Here is a 22391-nt window from a genome sequence, read left to right as displayed (position 1 = left end):
CAGAGGCGGGCCTGAAGACTGCAGCTCAGAGGGCCGTGTGCCCCTCAGGCCCGGGTGTGGGGCTGCCTGGGGCCTCCTGCCTCTCCCCTGTGTTGCTTTCCACAGAAGCCCCTCCTTAGCTCCACCTTCAGAGCGCGTGGGTGGGCGGGTGGCACTCTGGTCCCAGCACCGCCACTGCTCGGGCTGGTCCAAGGCTGTCCTGGGCCCTGTCCTGACCTCCGCCCGCTGCATACGAGGCTCCCTCCTCCAGCTGTGACAATTAAGGTGTCCCCAGACATTCTAGGTGCTGAGCCACTGGCCGCCCTGCTTCTCTGCCGCACGTTCTCTGCATTCCCGTCATGCGTGCCGTGCTCAGCCCTGCGGGGGCTTCCGTGCTGGAATCTCAGGCCTCACCTCCTGCACACTCTCACTTTTTTTTTTTTAAAGATTTATTTATTTGTGCATACAAGAGCTGGGGTACAGGCCAGAGGTGTGGGGGTGAGAGGATTCACCAGACACAGAGCAGGGAACACAACAGGCAGACTGACTGAGATACTGCTGAGGGGAGCAGCGGGTGAGGCAGGAGCAGCCTGCTGCGCCCTTTGGGTTGCTCCCTGGCCAGAGGCTGCGGATTGCTTCATTGTGCAGTGCTTAACCCCTTGAGCCCCTAGGGAGGCCCCAACCTCCCACTCTCTTGAGAGCCCTCTCTGCTCCTTCCGTCTGCTCGGAAAGTGCTGTCCCTGGGCGCTCTGGTCACGTGAATCGCCTTTCCCGGCCGGCCGTAGCCGTCCCCGTCCCTGCCAGGTCACCTTGTTTGTCTGCATGGCCGTTAGTGCCCCCGGCCAGCCGGTGTGTGTGTCTCCCTGAGCTTTGTGAGTGCCAGGAGGTGTTCGGAACAGGCAGCTCCTTCGCCCCTGGCAGACTCCTCTGCCTCCATGGGGATGTGTCCTTGGAGCTCCCGCTTCCAGAGACAGTGGGAGCTGAGGATGTGGAGTCTGGGGTTCTGCCGGCACACCCCACAATGTGTCACAGAAACAACCAGAGGAACGCATGAGCATTTCCAAGCCCCCGGGGTCCTGCCCCAGACACAGCTCAAAGGAATTGTCCTCGTGTTTTGTTCAGAAACCCCCGAGAGTTGCAGCGTAACCTCAAGAAACATGAGCCATAGTTTGCTGTTCAGAGTTCTAGAGCCCGTAGTGACAGCTGAAATCTCACCCGCCCCTTCCCCCCCCCCCCCCCCCACACACACACACACACACGCCTTTTACAAACGACGGCGCCTCTGACAAGCTCGGTTTCCCTGACTGTTTTGTGCTTAGTCGGCTGTTTCCGCAGAGCCCGACAGCGCCCCCTGGCGCAGCCGCGGGGAGTGTCCCCGGCGAGGCCTCGGCCGCTGCCCGGAGCTATTCCGAGAGGCGGCGGCAGCAGACTGTGGGCCCGGGCGGGCGCTCTGCTGTCCCGACCCCTGCGCTCCGGGCTCAGATGTTCTCTTTGTGGTTGAAAGAAGAGCTCTGGAGCCAGACTGCCTGAGGCCCTGCTGAGGGGCGGCTTCCTGGGCACAGCTTCTCGCCTCAGCATACAGGCTGGGAGGGTGCGGCTCTCCGAAGCAGCGGCCGCCAGAACCCTGTCCACGGGGATACCGGGCGCCTCCTTGGTGCAGCGGCACAGGGTGGGTGCAGGGAGGGGCCCCAGGGTACTGGGGTGTGCGCCCGGAAGGGGGCAGCGGGGCGAGTCAGGGCCCAGGTGGGTGGCACGCGGCAAGCTGCCAGGGCACGTGCAGGATGGAGAGCCTGGCCCCTCCTGAGCCTCCACACGGCCTTCTTGCGAGTTCTGGAACCCCACACTGGGAGTGGAGCCAGAAGGGGAGCCGCCCGCTCCTCTTCCCTGCCACTCCCCTCCGCCCAGCCTTGTGGGCTTTGGAGGAATGTCACCCTGGCCGTGGAGACAGCCACTGTGTGTGGAGTTGTGCTCTGGCAGGAGGCCAAGCGCAGGCTGGAGGGCCTCGGCCGGAGGCCCCTCTCCCGGGAACGCCAGGCACCGCCGGTCCCCCAGCCGCAGCGGAACGCGGAGACCCTCACGGAAAGGAGCGGCCGGCGCCTGGTGTGACCGAGCTCTCGCTGGCCGCATCGTTGCTGCTTCGGTCTCATGCGGAGCCCGAGCCGCAGTCACCCTGCGGCCTCAGGAGCAGCGTCCCCGGCCGGGGTGCCGCGGGGCTGGGCAGGGTCCTGTCGATGCCTGCACCGCTCAGGGTCTGCCTGCTGCTGCTCCCCCTTCACCACAGCTCCTTCGGGCCCCACGCGGCGCCAAGGCCGGGACGTGATCTGCAGGCTCACGTGGGTCTCTTCTCCGCGACCCCTGAGCAGGCCCCTCCCGCCCGGCACGATGCCTCTTCCATTGGTTTGCCCGGCTCTGCGACTTCTGGTCTCTATGGCAACTTGCAAAGAGCCGCAGCTGGAGCAGAGGGCTGAGAGCGGGTGGGACAGCCCTGACAGGGCAGGCCCCAGGCCAGAGCTTCAGGCACAGCAGGCGTTGGCTGGGAAGCCCTGTGAGTGGGGGTAGGCCACATCCAGCACACCCGTAAAGGGAGCTTCTCGCACCCCTCCAGCTGCCGGGATCCCGGGGGTCAGTGAGGTGAGGAGGGTGATTGCAGCTGGTGTTTGTGGGGCTCTTGCCCGAGGTTTCAGGGCTGGCACCTGTGTCCAGGACCCCTGCCCTTCATCCTTCGGGCCCTGGGGTGTGCTCCCTGTGGGGAAGTCCCCTGCCCTGGTGGCTGGCAGGCCCATCGCCCCCACTTTACTCTGGTAAGACACGCCCTCCAGCGAAGTTTGTTTTCATCATCTTTGCTGAAATTGCCGTGACCTTGAGCCAGTGTCTTCCATCTTCCGCGGCCGCCACCTTTCCATGCCCAGGGCTGGGAGGGGCCGGGCAGAGGGGGTCTGAGGAGCCTTGGGGGGAGTGCTGGGGGGAACAGCTCCCCCACCCCAGGGGTTTGCGGTCTCGGCGGTGCTCATCTGGCGAGGCGGGTTGACTCCGTGAAGAACTGCAGCAGCGCCGCCCCAGGTTTCGGGAGCCAGCAGAGACATCGGCCAGGCTGTTGGGGGATCTGGCTGAGCTCTCAGAGGTGGCGGCTGCTGGGTGTTGCAGGAGGGACAGGCGAGGTGCTCGTTGCGCCCTTGGCCAGGCTCCAGAAGCCAGCGGCTGGCATCACTCAGCAGCCCACACACCCAACAGTGTGATAGATAAGGACAGGCTGTGGCTGGTCAGGAAGGATAGCTCAGAGTGGAAGGTGCTGTCACCTGATAGCCCCCTTCAGGGTGACCCCCCACCCCCGTGTCATGCTTCCCCTTCTCCCTACTCAGCACTCGCCAGGGGGGTGGAGGGCAGGCGCTTGCAGAGGTTGGAAAGGATTGAACACTCAGCAAAGTGTTTGTGCTGCATGGAACTGGCTGTTAAAGCTTGTAGTTAAGTGAGGCCACACTCTTAGTCCCCCTGAACCCCCCTTGGCAGCACGGTGCTGCCTTTGGTGCGGGGAGATGGGCAGCACCCCTTGCTGTGAAGGGGTGTGCCTTGGGCAAAGACCAGGCTGGACAGCAGGCCTGCTGCACTGCCTGCTTCCCGTGCTGGGGTGCGGCAGGACGGGCCGCCCCAGGGGCTGCTCTCACACCTGCCTTTCCTCTCGCAGCTGAAGCTGGAGGATCGCTCTGTGGTGCCCCGGGATGTAGTCCGGCACATGCGCTCCACTGTGAGTCCCACGTCCCCGCCCTGACGGGGGTGGCCTGGGGCTGGTCTGGGCCGGGCCCTGGCAGCAGGCGCCGTGCCCTGCGCAGGCTGGATGCCTTCTCCTCCCCAGGACAGCCAGTGCGGCACCGTCATTGATGTCAGCATCGACTGCGCCGTCAAGCTCATCGGCACCAACTGCATCATCTACCCGGTCAACAGCAAGGACCTCCAGCACATCTGGGTGAGCCACCGCGCCGCCTCCTGCGCTGGCCCTGCCCGCGAGGCCTGTCCTGCCAGAGCCGCTCGTGGGGCTCTTCCCCTGCTTCTCTGCCTCCTCTAACACTTACTTTAAACAACAAATTTCCTTTCAGTGATTGATTTTTTAAATGATTTCGAACAGTGAGAAGTTGTAAGTCCCCGCGCCCCTGCAAGGCGCAGGGTCCACAGCTGGTGACATTTCTCTCCGCCTGCACGGCACCTCTCCGTCCCCTTCCCCACGCTCCTCTCTTGTCTTTTTCCTGAAATACTCGAGAACAAGCACAGGTGTGGTGCCCCCTAAATACCGCAGCGTGTGCTTCCCCCACACAGGACCACTCAGCCCCAGGTTAGGAACCAGCATCAACACAGACCCAAGGGGGTCCCCACCTCACCCTTTGTCCTCCTCTGCCCTGGGACTCCGCTCAGCCTAACATCCCCGCCCACCTGGGGCAGCTCCCCAGTCTTGCATGGTTCCCCACCCCATGATGTGCCTGCCCTCTTGGGAACCCCTGAGCCTGGAGCTGACGCCTCCTCTCGACCAGCCTGCCCTGTATTCTTGGCAGGACGGCATTGCTCCCCCGGCCCCTAATGTCCAGGACCGTGCTGTGGCCCTGGATGCTCTGCCCCCGGTCCTGTGGGTGACTCCAGGCCACTGTAGTCACCGTGTACCCTTTGCTGCCGATTCTGCTTTGTGGGGACCTATTCCAGGGCCCTGTCGATAACCTGTTCCTTGTCAAGTCCCGTTAAGCCACCCTCCCAACCAGCCAGCACCCTGCTTGTGTGTTTTCTGGCCCAGCCCTAGAGTCAGCTGTTTCTCCAAGGCCCTGGCTCCTGCAGAGGAGAATGGCATTTAAGGGTCCATGCACGTGCTAAGTGTGCTCCCCACCACTAGCCTGTTCAGGGCGTGCGCGCATGTGTGTGTGTGTGTGTGTGTGTGTGTGTGTGTGTGTGCACGTGTCCACATCCGATTACATATAGATTAAAAAACAGCTGGTCCCAGAACCTCTAGCTCCAGTTCAGCTCTGCGGTTTCTCTCCTCTCTGTGGGAGTGAGTACCTTCCCCGCAGAGTGCAGCTTGCCTCTCAGGCTCCTCGGCAGGTCTCGTTGCTGCTAGCTTGTCCCTGTAGCTCCCTCCCACCCCAGAGGGCCATGTCCTTGGCATGTCAGGCCTCTGCACAGCCGCCCCATGGCCGCCTTTGCACAGCCGCCCCATGGCCGCCTGGGACAGGAGCGGAGCGGGATGAGGCTTAGACCCGGGGGTGCAGGGTGGGAGCCGACAGTCGCAGTTAATGGGTACAGCACTGAGTCTGTAGAACCTTCCTCCCTTGTCACGGTGGGCAAAGAGGAACCTGTGCCCTAGGGACCACCTGTGCCCTTCTCACACTCCCGCCCCTTGGCCCGCAGCCCTTCATGTATGGGGACTACATCGCCTATGACTGCTGGCTGGGGAAGGTCTACGACTTGAAGAACCAGATCATCCTGAAGCTGTCCAACGGCGCCAGGTACCTGCGCCGTCCCAGCCGGTGCTGCTGCTGGGGGAGGGGGAGGGGGCTGTTCCTTAGGGGCCGGTGAGGATAGGTCCACCTCGCGCCCCAGCCACCACCGCGGGTGTTCAGCTGCCTCCTCGACAGGGTGGCTAGCTGTCCTCAGGCAGGTCCTCGTCGTTGCTCCTGGCTTGGGGAAGAAGCTTATTTAGGGCACCTGCTATGGGCTCATACTCTGTGGCAGACATTTTCAAGGCGGTAAGCGCTCAGATAGAGGGTTAGGGTCACCTTGTTTGTAGGGTAGTCACTTGTTCCAGCTCAGAGGCTGTGCATGGGCACCGGCCACATGGCCCCTCCAAGGGTCTGCAGACCCAGTGACGCCTCTGGCTGGTCCTGACCGACAGCCTCACTGGACCTGGCCTGTTGGGTCCACGCCCTGAGGCTCTGTCAGTGAGCCCCAGTGGAGACCAAGACCGTTCCCTTCCAGATGCTCCATGAACACTGAGGATGGAGCCAAGCTCTACGACGTCTGCCCGCACGTCAGCGACTCGGTACCTTGGCTCAGCCGGGTGGGCTCCCCGGGGCTGGGGGCAGGGGCGGGCAGCAACCTCTCCTGCCCCTTCACCTGCTGGGCTGCTCACGAAGGGGTAGTGTTAGCAAGCAGCAAAACGCTGGCCGGCAGGGGGGCTTCCTGGAAAGGGGGTGGGGTGACCAGAAGCCCTAGGGGCCTGGGTGTGGCAGAAAGTACTGGGACGTCTCTTTGCAGTTACAGCGCTTATCCCCACATCGTTTTAAAACTGCTGTTTTCCTGTCTTCACACGTTTGCTGTTCAGTACAGCATGTCGTAGAGCAGTAGCGTTTTGGCGCCATTGTCAGCCAGCACAGCCGGTGCATGACCACACAGGTTTGGGGACCACTGTCCCCCAGAGTTCAGGCTCCAAGCTGACGTGCTCCCCAGGCAGCGTGGCAGCCTGAGCTTGCGAGGAGCAGAGGCAGACGTGCCCCTGGCTTGAGGCGTGCAGCTCTGGCGCCCTAGGATTTGTTTTAGGGAATGTGGAGGCTCGTGGAGGGGGGTGCAGGTGTGGAACCAGCAGGGGCTGGCGGGGGAGGGGAAGGTGAGCACCCTCCCCACAAGACTCTGCTCACAGGACCTTCTTCCTGCCCCATCCCCTCAGGGCCTGTTCTTCGACGACTCCTATGGCTTCTACCCGGGCCAGGTGCTCATCGGCCCCGCCAAGATCTTCTCCAGTGTCCAGTGGCTTTCGGGGGTCAAACCCGTGCTCAGCACGAAGAGCAAGTTCCGAGTGGTGGTGGAAGAGGTGAGAACTGGGGCGGGAAGGCTTGGGGTAGGGATGTCCTCGGCCTCCAGGCCCTGTTGATCTGAGAGAGCTCTGGGGATCAAGGGAAGCCAGGCTCTGGCCAGAGTGACCGTGGTGACCGCCCAGCCCAACTGAGCCAGGCTAAGCAAGGTGGGGGAATGGCCGGTGGCACGTCCACTGGGCCCTGGACAGCAGTAGCAGTGACCCCTGGGGTGGGAGTGATGAGTCACTTCCGCACCGGAGCTTGAGGGCTGTGCAGCTCCAGCAGAGTGAGCTGTTGGGACCTTCTGACCGTGGCCCTGCCCTACCCACTGTCTCCAGGTTCAGGTTGTGGAGCTGAAAGTCACGTGGATTACTAAGAGCTTCTGTCCAGGGGGCACAGACAGCGTCAGCCCCCCGCCCTCCGTCATCACCCAGGAGAACCTAGGCAGGTAAGCGGCGCCAGCATGCACCCCTCCAGCAGCCCTGGGCCGTTGCGGGGGTGTGGGGGCCGGGGTGGAGAACCCCACCGGCCAGTCCCCGCTTTCTCCCCCAACCAGGGTGAAGCGTCTCGGATGCTTTGACCATGCTCAGCGGCAGCTTGGGGAGCGCTGTCTGTATGTCTTCCCAGCCAAGGTAGAGCCGGCCAAGATTGCCTGTGAATGTCCAGAAAAAAACTGCGCCCAGGGGGAGGGCTCTATGGCCAAGAAGGTATGTCCTTGGGGCTGGGGCTGGTGGGCGTTTGAGGAACTGGCCTCGCGCCATTTCCACAGCCAGGAAGGATGGTCTGTGCTCTGGGCCTTGGGGGGCAGGCCTGATGACTCTTGTAGGCCAGATAGGTGTGTGCCACTGCCACCCCCCACCCCCAGACCAGCTGCCTGGGGTCAGCCCGCCTCGGTCCCTGCGCTGCTCGCCATACCTCTGCATCCCCTGCTCTGCCCTCCAGGTGAAGCGCCTCTTGAAGAAGCAGGTGGTGAGGATCATGTCCTGCTCGCCAGACACCCAGTGCCCCCGGGACCACTCCACGGAGGACCCGAGCAAGAAGGGGGAGGCCAAAACCAAGAGTGAGCCGGGCTCAGCCAGCCCCGAGGAGACACCCGAGGGCTCGGCCAGCCCCGTGGAGATGCAGGACGAGGGCCCAGAGGAGGCCCCCGAGGTGGGCGAGCAGCTCCCGCCCTTCTTGCTGAAGGAAGGCGGGGACGACAGGCTGCACTCCGCGGAGCAGGACGCCGACGACGAGGCCGCTGACGATACGGACGACACCAGCTCCGTGACCTCCTCTGCCAGCTCCACCACCTCCTCCCAGAGCGGCAGTGGCACGAGCCGCAAGAAGAGCATCCCCTTGTCCATCAAGAACTTAAAGCGGAAACACAAGAGGAAGAAGAATAAGATCACGCGCGACTTCAAACCAGGGGACAGGTACGCCCAGGGGATGCTCTGCTGGATGACCAGCCCCTCTGCGGGCCACATGCACACGCGCGCGCGCGCACACACGTGTGGGCACACAGTTTGCAGCCCCGCGGGTGTGGGGGTGCCCCGCAGGTGCCTGGGCTTGGCCCTGGTGAAAAGAAGAGATTGGGAGTGGGGTGGAGGGGGGGGTGACCTGGACGCACGTTTGCTGGAGCTCTCCCCAGTGGGACCGTTCTCAAGGCCATGTGGAAGCTGTAAACTGAGTCACTCTTGTCTGGAGCTAAGCTTCCTGACCAAGCCCACAGGGAGGGGAGGGCTTCAGAGAGCCCCCGCCCTCTCCTGGCTCACTGTCCTGCCTCGCAGGGTGGCGGTGGAGGTGGTGACCACGATGACCTCGGCAGACGTCATGTGGCAGGACGGCTCGGTGGAGTGCAACATCCGCTCCAACGACCTCTTCCCCGTGCACCACTTAGACAACAACGAGTTCTGCCCTGGAGACTTCGTGGTAGACAAGCGAGGTAGTGCTGGCACCGAGGCTAGTCCTGCTAAGGGCCTGGGTTGGGCGGGGGAAGAGGGGGCCAGAGGCCGGCCTCAGGAGTGAGGGAGGAGACTCCCTTTGAAGATGGCACCCCAGGCTTCTTAGAAGGTCATGTTCCCTCCTCTGGTTCCCTAGTCCAGAGCTGTCCAGACCCCGCTGTCTACGGCGTGGTGCAGTCTGGGGACCACGTGGGCCGCACCTGCATGGTGAAGTGGTTCAAGCTGCGGCCGAGTGGGGATGACGTGGAGGTGAGTGTGGGCAGCCTCCCTGCTCCCCGAAGGGTGGGATGTCCTGGGCTGGGGTGGGTCCCGGGGCTCACAATGGCCCATCCTGTCCCAGCTGATTGGAGAAGAGGAAGACGTGAGCGTCTACGACATTGCTGACCACCCCGACTTTCGGTTCCGCACGACCGATATCGTCATCCGCATCGGCAACACTGAGGATGGCGCGCCTCACAAGGAAGACGAGGTATCGTGCCCGGTCGGGACCCATCATGGCTTCCCACAGCCCACGGCAGTGCAGTCCCTGGAGGTGCCACCAGGTGGCTCCAGGAGGCCAGACCTGCAAGCCCGCTGCTCTGTCCACCCGGTGCCTTCCCCAGGCGGGCAGCTGCCCACAGTGGAGCCGCCCCCTAGTCTGTCACCTCCCAGACTCACGCGCTTGCAGAGTCAGACTTCTGTCTGCAGCTGCTCCCTAAGCCCTGCGCTCCCATCTCAGAGAGGCCCACTGGTGGTCCTGAGTGCCATGAGCGTGCTGGCGGGTGCTGTGCAGTAGGCAGTGGGGGTTGTAGGGAGCTGGGGAGTCGCCATCGAGCTGGCCTTTGAGAACAGGTGGCACACCGGGTAGGGGAGGGGCAGGTCTCAGGCAGAGGAGGAGCAGGAACAAGGCTTCGAGGCGGAAGCCCAGGCTGGGCATATCTGGAAGCCAGAGTGCTGCGAGTAGGGAGGGAGTTGGAGGGGGCTTGTGTGGGGCGGGAGTTGGCACTCGGGTCGCCAGGTGGAGGAGCGTGAGCCCAGCGACGGCCAGCATCGCCGTGGGCGGACAGAGGCGTCCCACACTTGTGTGCCATTGCGGCCTCTGGCTGCCATCCACACCCCTTCTCTCGTCACCCCTGCCGCCTCTCAGAGGGACCCCGAGAGCTGACCCTGCCCCATTTGCCTTGTAGCCATCGGTAGGCCAGGTGGCTCGCGTGGACGTCAGCAGTAAGGTGGAGGTGGTGTGGGCTGACAACTCAAAGACCATCATCCTGCCACAGGTAAGACCCTGCCCGAGCCCGCTGCTCAGCTTGCAACTGTGGCAGCTGACAGGGCCTGATCCTTACCACTCAGGGAACGGGAAGATGGCCTCTGGGATCTTCTGGTGAGGGCCTGTCTTTTTGGGTGTTAGGGTCCCAGAGAAAGCTTGGGAGGAAGAACAGGTGTTTTGAAAAAAAAAAATTTTTTAAGATTTATTTATTTATGCATACAAGAGCTGGGGTACAGGCCAGAGGTGCAGGGGTGAGAGGATTCACCAGAGACAGAGTGGGGAACAGAACAGGCAGACTGACTGAAACACTGCTGAGGGGAGCAGCGGGGAGACAGGAGAGGTCTGCTGAGCCCTGTGGGTAGCTCCCTGGCCAGCCGGGAATCAAATACATGCTGCAGAGGCTGCGGATAGCTTCATAGGTTGCGTCTTAACCCCTTGTGCCACCAGGGAGGCCCCATGAACAGGTGTTTTGGATGAAGCCTGGGGTGTGTCGGGAGAACAGAGGGGCAGTCCACAGCTCACCCCACCTGGCAGACTCCCCAGGTTGGCAGGCATTTGTAGATTTTCACAAACCTCCCAGATTTGCCTGGATCCCCGTGTCATTGGGCTGGAAGTGCTGGTTACTTCCTGGAGGAGACGAAGCCTTTCCTACCTGGGGACACTCTCCCAGGCAGGCAGGAGGGAAGGAGGCGAGCTGGCATGGTCCCAGCCGAGGGCCTGGGCTGTGGGGCCCTACTTGCTGCCGCTGCTTTGCCCCTTGTTCACGCTGATGATCTGTTTGCTCCAGCTCCCCTCTCCAGGGATGAGACAGGAAATGACACAGGCCTCTCCTGCCCCACCCCCCTCACACACTCCCAGCATAGCCCCACAAAAGCCACTGGCCTGAGTCCTCTGAGGTGGGCTGGGTCTGCCCTGAAGGGCCCGTGTTGCCTGGTGCCCACAGGCAGGGAGGCTGGAGCAGACTGTTGGCTTGGACTTCGGGATGTGAGACTGTCACCTCCCAGCACAGCCGGGGGCGGGGGCGGTCAGCTCTAAGGGTCAGAGTGTCCGGCGCCCTCGGAACTCCTTCGACCTGCCCGCCATGTCGCCCCTCAGCACCTGTATAACATCGAGTCTGAGATCGAGGAGTCCGACTACGACTCCGTGGAGGGAAGCACCAGCGGGGCGTCCTCGGACGAGTGGGAAGACGACAGCGACAGTTGGGAGACGGACAATGGGCTGGTGGAAGACGAGCACCCCAAGATAGAGGAGCCCCCCCTCCCAACCATTGAGCAGCTGGCAGCCCCCGAGGAGGACAAGGGCGTGGTGATCAGCGAGGAGGCTGCCACCGCCGCCATTCAGGGGGCCGTGGCCATGGCTGCCCCTGTGGCTGGGCTAATGGAAAAGGCCGGCAAGGATGGGCCCCCGAAGAGCTTCCGGGAGTTGAAAGAGGCCATCAAGATCCTGGAGAGCCTAAAGAACATGACCGTGGAGCAGCTCCTGACGGGCTCCCCCACCTCTCCCACGGTGGAGCCCGAGAAACCAACTCGAGAGAAGAAGTTTCTGGATGATATCAAGAAGCTTCAGGAGAACCTCAAGAAGACCCTAGACAACGTGGCCATCGCGGAGGAGGAGAAGATGGAGGCGATGCCGGACACGGAGCGCAAGGAGGACAAGCCCGAGGGGCAGTCGCCGGTGAAGGCCGAGTGGCCCAGCGAGACCCCGGTGCTCTGCCAGCAGTGTGGTGGCAAGCCCGGGGTTACCTTCACCAGTGCCAAGGGCGAGGTCTTCTCGGTGCTGGAGTTCGCGCCCTGTGAGTGAGCCAGCAGGGCCCGTGTCCCGGGGGGTCGGGGTCGGGGTGCCCGCAGAGCTGTGGGAAGCGCGTGAGGGGAGCACGCCAACAACTGCTGCCTGCAGGGGCTGCTGGGCTCTCCTTCAGGGCCTGACCCTCTCTTTCCCCTCCAGCAAATCACTCCTTTAAGAAAATTGAGTTCCAGCCTCCAGAAGCCAAGAAGTTCTTCAGCACAGTCCGGAAGGAGATGGCGCTGCTGGCTACCTCGCTGCCCGATGGCATCATGGTCAAGACTTTTGAGGATAGAATGGCAAGTGGCCTGGTGTGGGCTCGGTGTGGGAAGGGCCAGGTGCGCCGTGTGGGCGCTCACTGCCCGCCGGGCCCAGCCTCGGGCTTCTGGCTGCCAGAACTGAGGCTCCCCGAGGCCGCCCACAGCCCCTGCACGCAGGTGGCAGCCCCGTCAGTGACGGCAACTGGCAGGAGTCCCGGCCTGAGTCCAGACCAGGTGGCTCCTTCCTCCCTCCCTCCTTTTACAGCTTAGTTTAAAAGTACGTAATTGTCACCTGAGTGTATTCTTGTTTGTGAAAAGTTAGAACTTTACAGGAAAAGCGAGTTACCTCGGGTGATGACCTCGGGCTTGGGTGGGCCTCCTGGACGCCCGCGTCCCGTGTTTGAAACCCTTGCGCATGGCCGCCAACTCGTGCTGTTTCTGCACGAGCAGCATGTCCTGGTCACATCTGTGATTTGCTTTTTTCACTCAAACGGTGATTTTTTGAGTCCTACCAAGGTTGATGCACATTGACCGGCTGGTCCGTGCCCTTGTGGCCACAGAGCAGAGCGCCTCCCAGGGCCGCCTCCCTCCATGCTCCGCTCCTCGGCACGGTCGTGCGGCCAGAGGCACTGCGGGTGCGTCCTCGTCCAGGCAGGAGAGGGCAGCCCCCTTCTGTCCACCACCTTGGCCGTTCGGCTGCCTTGTGATGGGCCGTGCTGTGCGCTGGGCACCGTGGACACACTGGGTTTGAGTCTGACCGAGGCCCTGGCTCCCGCCAGCCCTGGCGGAAGGACCTGAGCCACATGGCGGCCCGTGGTGGCCGAGGCCACGGGGCAGTGCTGGGATCGGGGCAGGGGGGCAGCTCGAGGTTCTTAATGCTTTTGGTGTTTGGAGTTCTTGAAAGTAATGATGTCTGAGGGGGAAGCCTGGTAGGATAGAAACCAGTTTGGGAAATGCCTCTTATGCCAGCAGTTGAAAGATACCACGTAGGGCCGCACAGAGATATTTGCATTTAGCTTCTCTGTTGCTGCCAGTCTCTGGAGTCCTGGGGTTTCACTCCCCCTCCTGCCCCATCCCCATGAGAAGACATCTGGAGAAGAGTGGAACCCCACCCGGGGGGTGAGGCCCTGCCAACCTCAGCCCTCTCCCCCCCTTCCCTAGGACCTCTTCTCAGCCCTGATCAAGGGCCCCACTCGCACCCCCTATGAGGATGGCCTCTACCTGTTCGACATCCAGCTCCCCAACATCTACCCGGCCGTGCCACCCCATTTTTGCTACCTCTCCCAGTGCAGCGGCCGCCTAAACCCCAACCTGTATGACAATGGGAAGGTGTGCGTCAGCCTGCTGGGCACCTGGATTGGAAAGGTGAGCACGGCGCCAGAGCCCGGGCAGGTGGGGGAGAGCCAGCCTTGAAGACGGGGCTGAAGGTGCTTTGTGTGCGTTTCAGGGGACAGAGAGGTGGACCAGCAAATCCAGCCTTCTTCAGGTGCTCATCTCCATCCAAGGTATGCTTGGGGTGCCAGGTGGTAACCGGCGGCCGTGGGGGGGCACAGTGACTCTGGCCTAGGCTCCCCTCGCCTGCCTCCCTGGACCCCTTGGGAGCTGAGCTCCGGCTTCCCCCCACCCAGGTCTGATCCTGGTGAACGAACCGTACTACAACGAAGCCGGCTTCGACAGCGACCGGGGCCTGCAGGAGGGCTATGAGAACAGTCGCTGCTACAACGAGATGGCGCTGATCCGCGTGGTGCAGTCCATGACCCAGCTGGTGCGGCGGCCCCCCGAGGTGTTCGAGCAGGAGATCCGGCAGCACTTCAGCACTGGCGGCTGGCGGCTGGTGAACCGCATCGAGTCCTGGCTGGAAACCCACGCCCTGCTGGAGAGAGCCCAGGCGCTGCCCAGCGGGGTCCCCAAGGACAGCAGCTCGCCAGAGCCGCCAGCTGCGGCTGAGCTCTCGGACTGCGGCCGAGAAGAAGCTGAGGATGGAGGACTGGCCCCTGGAGAGGCCTCCCAGGGCTCAGACTCGGAGGGCGGCGCCCAGGGCCTGGCCTCAGACGGCAGGGACCACAGAGACCAGACTTCGGAGGCAGCGCCTGACGCCTCGGTGCCGCCCAGTGTCAAACCAAAGAAGCGGAGAAAGAGCTACCGGAGCTTCTTGCCCGAGAGGAGCGGCTACCCTGACCTCGGCTTCCCGCTCTTCCCGCTCTCCAAGGGTTTTGTCAAGAGCATCCGGGGCGTCCTGACGCAGTTCCGGGCCGCTCTGCTGGAGGCCGGCATGCCCGAGACCACAGAGGACAAGTAGCCGCCCGCCGGGGAGGAGCCGCAGAGGCCGCCAGCCGCCGCCCGCGCTCCCCGCCCTGGAGTCTGCCCCTGTCCTTCCCCCCGTTCCCAGTGCAAGCCCCCTCTCTGCCCTCTTCTCCTCAAGGTGAGTTTGATGCTGAAGTGCAAGAAATTTCTGGAGATGCTGCCGTTTCTGTTCAGAAGCAATCTTCCCGCAGGCGCCCCCCTGCCTCCTCGGTGGCAAAGAAAACCCGAGCCCCGTTGCTGATTTTCCACTCGTCGCCTCAGGCGGAATGTGCCGGCACTTCCTGCCGTCACCATCTCAGGTCGGGGGGAGTGTTCGAGGGCCTGCCGTGGGGCCTCCACGCCCGGGGGCCGGTGGGTCAGCAGCGGGCCGAGTGGACGTGCCTTGCATGACGTGTGTCGCTCCAGCGATTCCCCGGGTCCCCTTCCGCCCGCGCAGCTCCACTGTCGCTCCCCTGTGTCCCCGGCCCTCCTGCCGCCACTGCCACCGGATGCCCCGGCCCCCAGCGGGGAACTGTCGCTGCCGTCACCGACTCCTGGCTCGGTTCTGGCCCACAGGATAGTCCTCAGGGCCGTTGAACTTGCTCTCGAAGAGAGGCTGGGGCCAGGCTGGGTTCAGGTGACACCCAGGAGAGGTGGCGGCCCGTGAGGACCCCCGGCTGCGGGGGAGGAGCAGCTGGAGGCGCCTGTCTCTCCTGCCCTGGGTGGTCCGGGCAGCGGCACTTCAGGCCTTCAGGCCTCACCCCTTGGACTGAAGCGGCTGCCTGCTCCCTGCTCAACCTCGTCCCAGGGCCCCAGGAGGCAGGAATAGCAGCCCTGAGAGGCCAGGGCAGGTGCTGGGGCCTCTCCTTAGACCACGCCCTCCTGGTTCTGACGCCAAGGGGCATGGAGCACACAGAGGAGCACGCCAGCCCCCCTGCCCCCGGGCTCCCCTTCCCCGCTCCACCCGCCGCCCTCTCCCGCCGCCCTCTCCCGCGAACACAAGGCCTCCTCAGTCCTCGGCTAGAGACTCTGCAGGCTCCATCTGGGGAGGTGCCGGCTGGGGTCCTCCCCTGCAGAGCAGGCCCAGAGGTTTACAAGTTTTCTAGCTTTTGATAATGTGAAGCTCCAGGTTGAGAGGATGCCGTCGAGCACATTGCAGCTATGTAATTTTTGGTGTATGTATGTAATATTTAAGGTTGAAAGAAAATAAATCTCAAAAGCAAAGATATTAACTATTAGAAAAAAAAGACAAAAAAAAAGCCAAAGCATGATGCGTCTTGTCGGCCTTAAGCTGGCTCGCCGCCCGGCCCCCAGGGCTGCCGCCGCGGGGAGGACGCACGAGCTGGACGCCCGCAGCCCTCGGCCCTCAGCGCCCAGAGCCAGAGCCTCGCTGAGAGCGCCCGGAGCGGCTGGCGGGCGGCGGGCCGGCGCGCGGCGATGTGATGCCCACTGCTTCCGACGTCTGTATAAAGTGCTGTGTGATTCGACTTTTTTTTTACTTGCATTTTTTTTTTTTTTTTTTTTTTTTTTTTTTTTGGTTTGGCTCATTACAATGTACAAAAAGACAAGGTGGCACCATTAAACCTGCCTCTGCCATTCATCTGGGCTCCGTGGCCTTTCTTCCTCTCTGGGCACCGCACCCCTCTCCCCAGGGGAGAGACCCTGGGGCCGGGCCTGGGCAGCCACTCCTCCTTCCAGGCTGGTCCCAGGCCTTCTGCAGCTCAGCTGGAGAAGAGGGCCTCGGTTCCCCTCACGAGGCTCTGCCCGCAGCAGCTGTGGCCCCCGGGCCGAGTGCCCAGCACAGCCCCTCCCAGATACAGGGGGATCCGGCACGCCAGCACTTGGCTGGCTGGCTCTCCCCAGAACAGGTGCCCAGTTAGGGGCGCTCTACTTCTAACTCATGGCCAGCGCTCCCCTGTAAGGGCAGGGCGGGGCAGGGCAGCAGCGACTGGACGGGGGGAGCCCTAGAGGCCTCCCTGGAGGACAGCAGACTCGGGAACAGCTGCCTGCCCGTCTGACTTGCTCCTTGTCCGTGTACCCAGGGCCACTCGCTCGGACACTGTTCCTTGTCGCCGAGACTGGCCTCTGGGTGAGAGTCTTCAAGCCTCAGTCTTCCCACGTGTGGGGGAGGCAGCGGGCCAAGTTCTTCGGCTTCTCCGGGGCCAAAGGTGGGGCGGCTGGGCCAGGGCACCGCCTCCTCACGGCCACGGATCCCTTCCAGAAGCCGGTGCCACACATCATCCAATTCAGGAGGCACCACTGGGCATCCTTACAGTTGAGTTCTAGAACCTGGGAGGAGCAAGTTCCCCCTCCTCCCCCACCCCGGATAAGAGCGGCAGGCTGGGAATGTCACTTTATTTGGATCTGATTCATGGGGTGGGGCTCCCAGAACAAAGGAATGCCTCCCCTGGGCAGCCGCCAGCCAGCCAGGCTTCTGGCCCAGGGCCTGATTCTGGCCTTTGGTGTGCAGGGCCCGTCCTTCAAAGGGTGTCCATTTTCCCTCCTCCGGGAGTCCTGCATGTCACGTGAGCCGTGGGCAGGCCCCCCAGTCCAGAAAGTGGGAGGGTCCTGGTTCAGAGTAGCCCGAGCTACAGAGAGAGGCACAGCGAGGCCCTCGGAGTCACAACGGCTCCCCGGGACGGGGCTTCTGAGGCTGCCGGCTGGGTGGGGGCTGCACGCAGCCACTGACCATCCAGAGGTAGTCCGCGTGCACCTGGCCCTGCACAGCCTCGGTGACCATCAGCTCCCCGTCCACGGCAAACACACCCTTCCCATCCTTGGGCTCCAGGCGGAAGGCAACCACAGGCACGTACACCAAGTAGGGGCAGTCGCACTCCATGTGCTTGCCCTTCTCCATGGCCAGGAAGAGGCGCAGCAGCATGGCCCGAGACACGCCAGCCCGCACGTAGAACAGGTGCATGGTGCCCGCCGCACAGCGGCCCATGGGTGCCGCAAACATCTCACTGCCCAGGTGTGAGTGCAGCAACGCCAGCACCAGCACGAAGTCCTGTTCTGGCACCACCGTCCAGTGCGAAGGCACCGGCTCCCCCAGGGGCACGAGGTGGCCGTCCACAGGGCCCTGCTGGCCCTGCCTGCCCGGGGCGGCCGAGGTGGGCATCTTGGGGACCCCGCTTTCTGCCGAGAGGTAGGCCAGTCGGCCCTGGTAGATGCGCAGGGCGGCCAGGCGCAGGAAGGTGCCCAGAGTGAAGCGCATCTCCCCCAGGCGCCGGTACTTCTCGCTCTCCAGGTCCACGTCAGCAATGAAGCCCCACGCCAGGCTGAGCACGGAGAACAGACGCAGGCCCGAGGCCATCTGCAGGGACAGCAGGTCCACGGGCGCCAGCAGCCGGCGGCACAGCAGCAGCGTGCAGTTGGTCAGGAGGTCTTCGTTGGTCACCTGCTCGTTGCTGCAGGGAGAGATGAGATGGGAGTGGGCAGGCGCCCTCGCGTCCCCCCTGGAAGCTGCTGCAGGATCCGCAGGGCGCCTCAGGGAATCCAGGAAAATGACAGATGGAGGCAGCCAGCTGGAGCCCCAGGAGAGGACCCCGGAACAGAGGGTCAAGGCTCCAAAGAGGGAAGGGCAGTCGCCCCACTCACTATATGGGAGCCTGAAAAGGAAAAGCGGCAGCACTGAGGGGAAACTGAGGCCCACGCCGGCCCCGGGCTCTCACCCAGCATAGTGATTCAAAGAAGCTGCCAGCGCGTTGCCAGAGCCAGCGGGGAGGCTACACAGGGGCTTCTGGATGGCCAGCTGCCAGTCAGGCCGCTCCATGAGCCCATTCACCACCTGTGGAGCAGGCAGGGGTGGCTCAGCCTGGGCAGCACCAGGCCGGCCCCCCCAGCCCGGCGCGTGCAGGCCTCACCTCGTGCATCAGCCCGTCCCCGGACATGACCACCAGCGCGTCCCAGCGGCTCAGCTCCTCGCCGCGCACAAACTCCCTGGCGTGGTTCCTGCGCTCTAAGGGGGAGGCGGGTGGGTCTCCAGGCGGGGCTCCCCGCCGCGGCGCGCCCCGCCCCTCCAGGGGCACTCACCAGTGAGCACCAGCGAGAAGGAGACCTCGGCCTGGGCCAGCAGGGGCTGCACGTGGCTCCGGAAGAGCTGCAGGGCCTTGCCCTTGCCGCCGCGGGGGTTCAGCAGCACCAGCACGCGGCAGGGCCGGGGGAGCAGCCCCGGGGGGGCGGGGGCTGGACAAACAGGCACGGCAGGGCCGGTCCCCCAGCGGCCACTAGAGGGCCGAGGCGCCCCGCGGCCGCGCCGGTGGGAACCTGGGGCCCGACGAACCTGGGGCGCAGACCCGGGGAGCCCAGTCGAGAGGCAGAGGCCTCGGCCGGGGCGGGGGCGGGGCGGGGGGTTGGGGGCTCCGGGCGGGAGCGCAGCGCCCTCGACGCCCCCCTCGCTCGGGGCCCGCCGGGGCCCGGCCTCCCCCGAGTTTCTCCCTGGCGGCCCATCCCCTCGGGCGGCCAACTCCGGGCGTCCCTTGGCCGCCCCCAGGCCCCCACAAACCTGCATCCATCACGTCGACCCTCGGCGTCCGCGGCCGGGGACCCCCGCGCAGTCGTGGCGGCGCCCGCGGGGCTCCTGCGCTCGGCTCCTTATCTGCGCCGCGCAGGCGGGAGTCGGGGGCCGGCGGCGGGGCGCGCCCTCCCTGCGCGGGGCCGGCGCTGTGGGGGCGCGCGCCGCATTCCCCGCCGCCGCGGGCCTGGGGAGAGAGGGGGCGCTGGAGGGGTCCGGGCGAGCCCGCGCGGCCGGCGCTCCGGGTCCTGGGGCCGCGGGGCCGGGGTCGCGCTTTCGGGGGTCCCAGAGACCCGAGATCCGGGGCCGCCGAGGGCGCCCCCGCGCTGGGGCTGGGTCCGCTCCGCGGGAGCGCGGGGTCCCCTCCCGGGCCTCCCCTCCGGGCCGCGGGCTCCGGCCAGACGTTGGGTCGGAGCCTCGTGTTGCGCCCCTTCGGGCCAGCCCCGCCCGCCCGCCCGCCCCGGGGCCCGCCGGCGGGGGGGGCTCCGTTGCGCAAAATTCCCAGAACTTGACTGGACATCGCGGGGCCGGAAGTTTGGGGTGAGCGATCCTGGCCCCCGGCCAGCCCCCCGCGAGCTCCAGGGCGGCCGGGGGCGCGGCGCGCGCCCCCCCCCGGGCCCGACTCTGCCCCGCCGCCCGCAGCCGCCCGCCCGGCCCAGCGCGGAGGCCGCAGGCGCGCGGGCGCGGCCCTACCCAGGCGGCTCGGCGCTGGCTCGGCCCGCGGCTCGGGGACGCCGGCTCCGCCGCCCGCGCCCGCCGCTCTCAAACTTTCTCCGCGCAACTTCGTCGCGGGGGGCGGGGGGGAGGCGCCGAGCCGGGCGCCCCTGGCCCCGCCCCAAGCGCCGCGCGCCCGCGGGGTGGAACCGGCCGGGCCGCCCCGCCGCCCCGGGCTGCACGGCCCGGCCCCCCGCGCGGCCCGGAGCGCGGCGGCGCGGAGAAGGCGCGGGGGCGCGGGGGGCCGAGGCGGGGCCGGGCCACCAGCGGGGCGCGGGGCGCGCGAGGGCGGGCGCGGGGCGCGCGGCTCGGGGCTCCCAGCGCGCCCTCGGCCGCCGCCGCCCCCTGCGCGCCGCGCGCCCCGCCCCGCACCGGGGTCCAGGCCCGGCCGCCGGGGGCCCCCCGCGGCCCTCCCGCCGCCCCGTGTCTCCCGAGAGCTGGTCTTCGGCCCCCGGCTCCGGGGCGCCGCGGAGAGCCCCCCGGCGGGCGGAGGGGGCCAGGGCCAGAACTTCAGCGGCGGAGCCTCTTCCCGCGGACGTCGGGGGCGTTCGCGTGCGCCGGGGCACCGCCCCCGGGGCCCGCCAGGCCGACGCCCCAAACCCACCGAGAAGCTAAAGGCGGGGGCGCGGGGGGGGCTGGCGGGCCCGAGGGGGGGGCGTGGACGCCGCGGGGGGGGCTGGCCCGACGTGTCCGCGAGTTAAACGGGGGGCGGGGGTAGCTCGCCGAGGCGCAGCCCGACTTGGGGACCCGATCGGGGAGGCTCAAAGTTAACAAAAAAACCCGTAGGGGCCCGAGGGGGTGGGGGTCCAGGCTGCAGCAGCCCCGCGCCCCCCGCGCTCCCCACCCCCACCCACCCCTCCCCTCCCCCTCCCCACGGCCCGGCCGCGCCCCGCGCTCTCTTCTCTTCCCGGGACCCAGAACCGGGCCGGCTCGTCCAGCCCTCGGAGGGGCGGGGGGCGCGGGCGTCCCGGCCGGGGGACCCCCTCGGCGCGCGGCGGGGAGGCCCCCGCCCCCCGCAGCCCCGGCGGGCCCGGAGCGTTCCGGGAAGGTGACTCAGCGGCGCGCTCCCAGGCGGGGGCTCCGAGAAGCTGGGCGCGCGGAGAGGGAGGGGCCCCCGTGCGCCCCCACTCCCGGCGGCGCGGCGCGCGTCCTCCGAGGTCTCGTCTGGCGCCCCGCGCCCCGGGAGCGCTGGGGGTGGGGAGGCCGCGCCGCAGCCGCAGTGCCGCGGTCACGGGGCGCGGGGACGCGGGCGGCGGGGGGAGGGGGCGCCGGAGCTGGGGGCCAGACCCCGCCCCCCCACCCCCCTCCGCCGCGGGCCCCGGCGCCGGCACGACTCGCGCGGGGGGCCGGTGCCGCGGGGGTGGCCTCGCCCTGCTCCCCACGCCGGGTCTCCCCGTCAGCCGCGGACGCCCGCCTTTCTGCGCCCAGATTCTGGTGAGAAACTGAGGCACAGGGAAGGGAGGCCCGGCCGGGGGGCGCGGGGCCGGGGGGCGGGGCGGACCACAAACCGGCCGGCGCGCGAGGGCGCGGGGGCGGCCTGCTGGCTCGGCGCCCCTGGGGCGCCGGCTCCCCGCGGCCGGCCGGGAGGGAGGTGCAGGGCAAAGTCCTCGCCCGGGTTCCCGGCCGCACAATGGCGCCTCTGTCCTCCCTGATGCCCCCCAGCCCCGCACCTCCGGTTCCTCCTGCCCTGACCCCTCCTTCTTGCCTCTTGCCTCCCCCTGCCCTGGCGGCTCTCGAGCCCCCCCCCCCCCCCCCCGCGCACCCCGGCCTCTCGGAGGAACTTTTCCCTCACCCCTGGCACTCACCCATCAGCATCCCTCTTGACGGCTGGGGCCCGTCCTGGGAGGGCCACCCTGGCCCCAGCTTCCAAATAGCCCCCCACTGGGCGGTGAGCACGCCCCAGCCCTGGCCCAGCGGCCCCAGGCTCTGCTGATGTCTGAGCAGAGCCGGCCGGGGCGCCCCTGGAGAGAGGGCGAGCGAGCACGCTTCCCCGCGCCCCGAGGCTTGGGGTCCAGATGAGCAGACCCGCCAGGGGCCTGGCATCAGGCTTGATCCGATCCGATCGCCAGCCCAGAGCCCAGCTCGCGGGTAATACCTGCCTCGCAGGTGAAAGGGACTGTCTTGCCCCGTCTCCCGGCCTCCCCACCCCCTCGTGGACAGTGTCCACAGGGAGACACGCCTGAGGACCCTTCTCTCCCTCCGAGAAAGCAAGCAGGCGGGCCCCCGCGCGGAAAACTTGGAGCCACGGCCGCCAGATGGCAAATTACACGCTTTTATTAGGAGGCCTTCCTGCTTCGCTCCCCTCCCTGAAGCGACCTTCCCTGCGAGGCTTCGGCTCCCCGCGGAATTGCAGGGCCCCGAGGCCTTCCTGAAACACAAGTCCTTTCTCTGGGAGGCTGGAGGGCAGGGGAAGGGAGGTGGCCGCTCCTCCGCGTGGACTTAGCCGCGGCGGTGGCTTTCCATTCGGGAGCTCCCCGGAGCAGGTGCCCGGCAGGGTGGCGGGTGTGCCTCCCGCGCTCACGGAGGGCAGACTGGTCCCACGGGATTCTTACCTGCTTGCAAGGTGTGGTCAGGGCTCCCCCCGAGTTTCTGTTTCTGCAGAGGTTCAGCGGTTCGGTGGGTAAGTCCGGCTCTACCCCTCACGTGGCCTCCTGGCCTCGTGGGTGTGCCCTGGAGGCTGGAAATTCAGGTCTCCTGTAGGCCTCTGGGCCCCGCCTGCCCCACTTCTCCGCCCGCAACCTGCTGACACTGGCTACCCTTCAGGTCATTAGCTTCCAGAGCCTTCTCCGCATGGCAGCCCGAGGGCCCCGCCCACTGTGCTGTGTCTCATCTGCCCATTAGCTGGAGGCAGTTGCTGGCTTCTTGGCAGAGTAACGCCAACCAGGTGTCTTGAAGGAGCGGACACCT

General features: G+C 66.0%; 2 protein-coding genes across 2 annotated transcripts in view; one reads left to right on the top strand and one right to left on the bottom strand.

Annotated features, from left to right (window-relative positions):
* UBE2O (ubiquitin conjugating enzyme E2 O) overlaps positions 1–15885 on the top strand; it is a 45328-nt gene extending 29443 nt beyond the window's left edge. Inside the window, exons 2-18 of the mRNA XM_037494942.2 lie at positions 3662–3721; positions 3830–3940; positions 5362–5459; positions 5929–5992; positions 6617–6760; positions 7082–7191; positions 7300–7450; positions 7686–8158; positions 8513–8667; positions 8823–8935; positions 9027–9155; positions 9853–9942; positions 11028–11724; positions 11877–12013; positions 13136–13339; positions 13422–13479; positions 13603–15885. Coding sequence (XP_037350839.1) covers positions 3662–3721; positions 3830–3940; positions 5362–5459; positions 5929–5992; positions 6617–6760; positions 7082–7191; positions 7300–7450; positions 7686–8158; positions 8513–8667; positions 8823–8935; positions 9027–9155; positions 9853–9942; positions 11028–11724; positions 11877–12013; positions 13136–13339; positions 13422–13479; positions 13603–14273 — 3465 coding nt within the window. The 3' untranslated portion in view covers positions 14274–15885. The remainder of the gene's footprint in view (positions 1–3661; positions 3722–3829; positions 3941–5361; positions 5460–5928; positions 5993–6616; positions 6761–7081; positions 7192–7299; positions 7451–7685; positions 8159–8512; positions 8668–8822; positions 8936–9026; positions 9156–9852; positions 9943–11027; positions 11725–11876; positions 12014–13135; positions 13340–13421; positions 13480–13602) is intronic.
* Positions 15702–19290, bottom strand: SPHK1 (sphingosine kinase 1). Its single transcript, XM_037494941.2, has 5 exons — positions 18762–19290; positions 18290–18442; positions 18121–18215; positions 17929–18044; positions 15702–17664 (listed from the first exon to the last, which is right to left on the bottom strand). Exons 1-5 carry the CDS (start codon positions 19288–19290, stop codon positions 16878–16880), a joined length of 1680 nt encoding a protein of 559 aa, XP_037350838.2. The 3' UTR covers positions 15702–16877.
* Between the last annotated feature and the right edge of the window lie 3101 nt (positions 19291–22391).

This window comes from Talpa occidentalis, unplaced genomic scaffold, assembly GCF_014898055.3.
Source record: "Talpa occidentalis isolate TD23 unplaced genomic scaffold, MPIMG_talOcc4v2.1 talOcc4.7, whole genome shotgun sequence".
In the NCBI taxonomy this organism is placed as follows: domain Eukaryota; kingdom Metazoa; phylum Chordata; class Mammalia; order Eulipotyphla; family Talpidae; genus Talpa; species Talpa occidentalis.
This window is presented reverse-complemented; position numbering and strand designations above follow the sequence as displayed.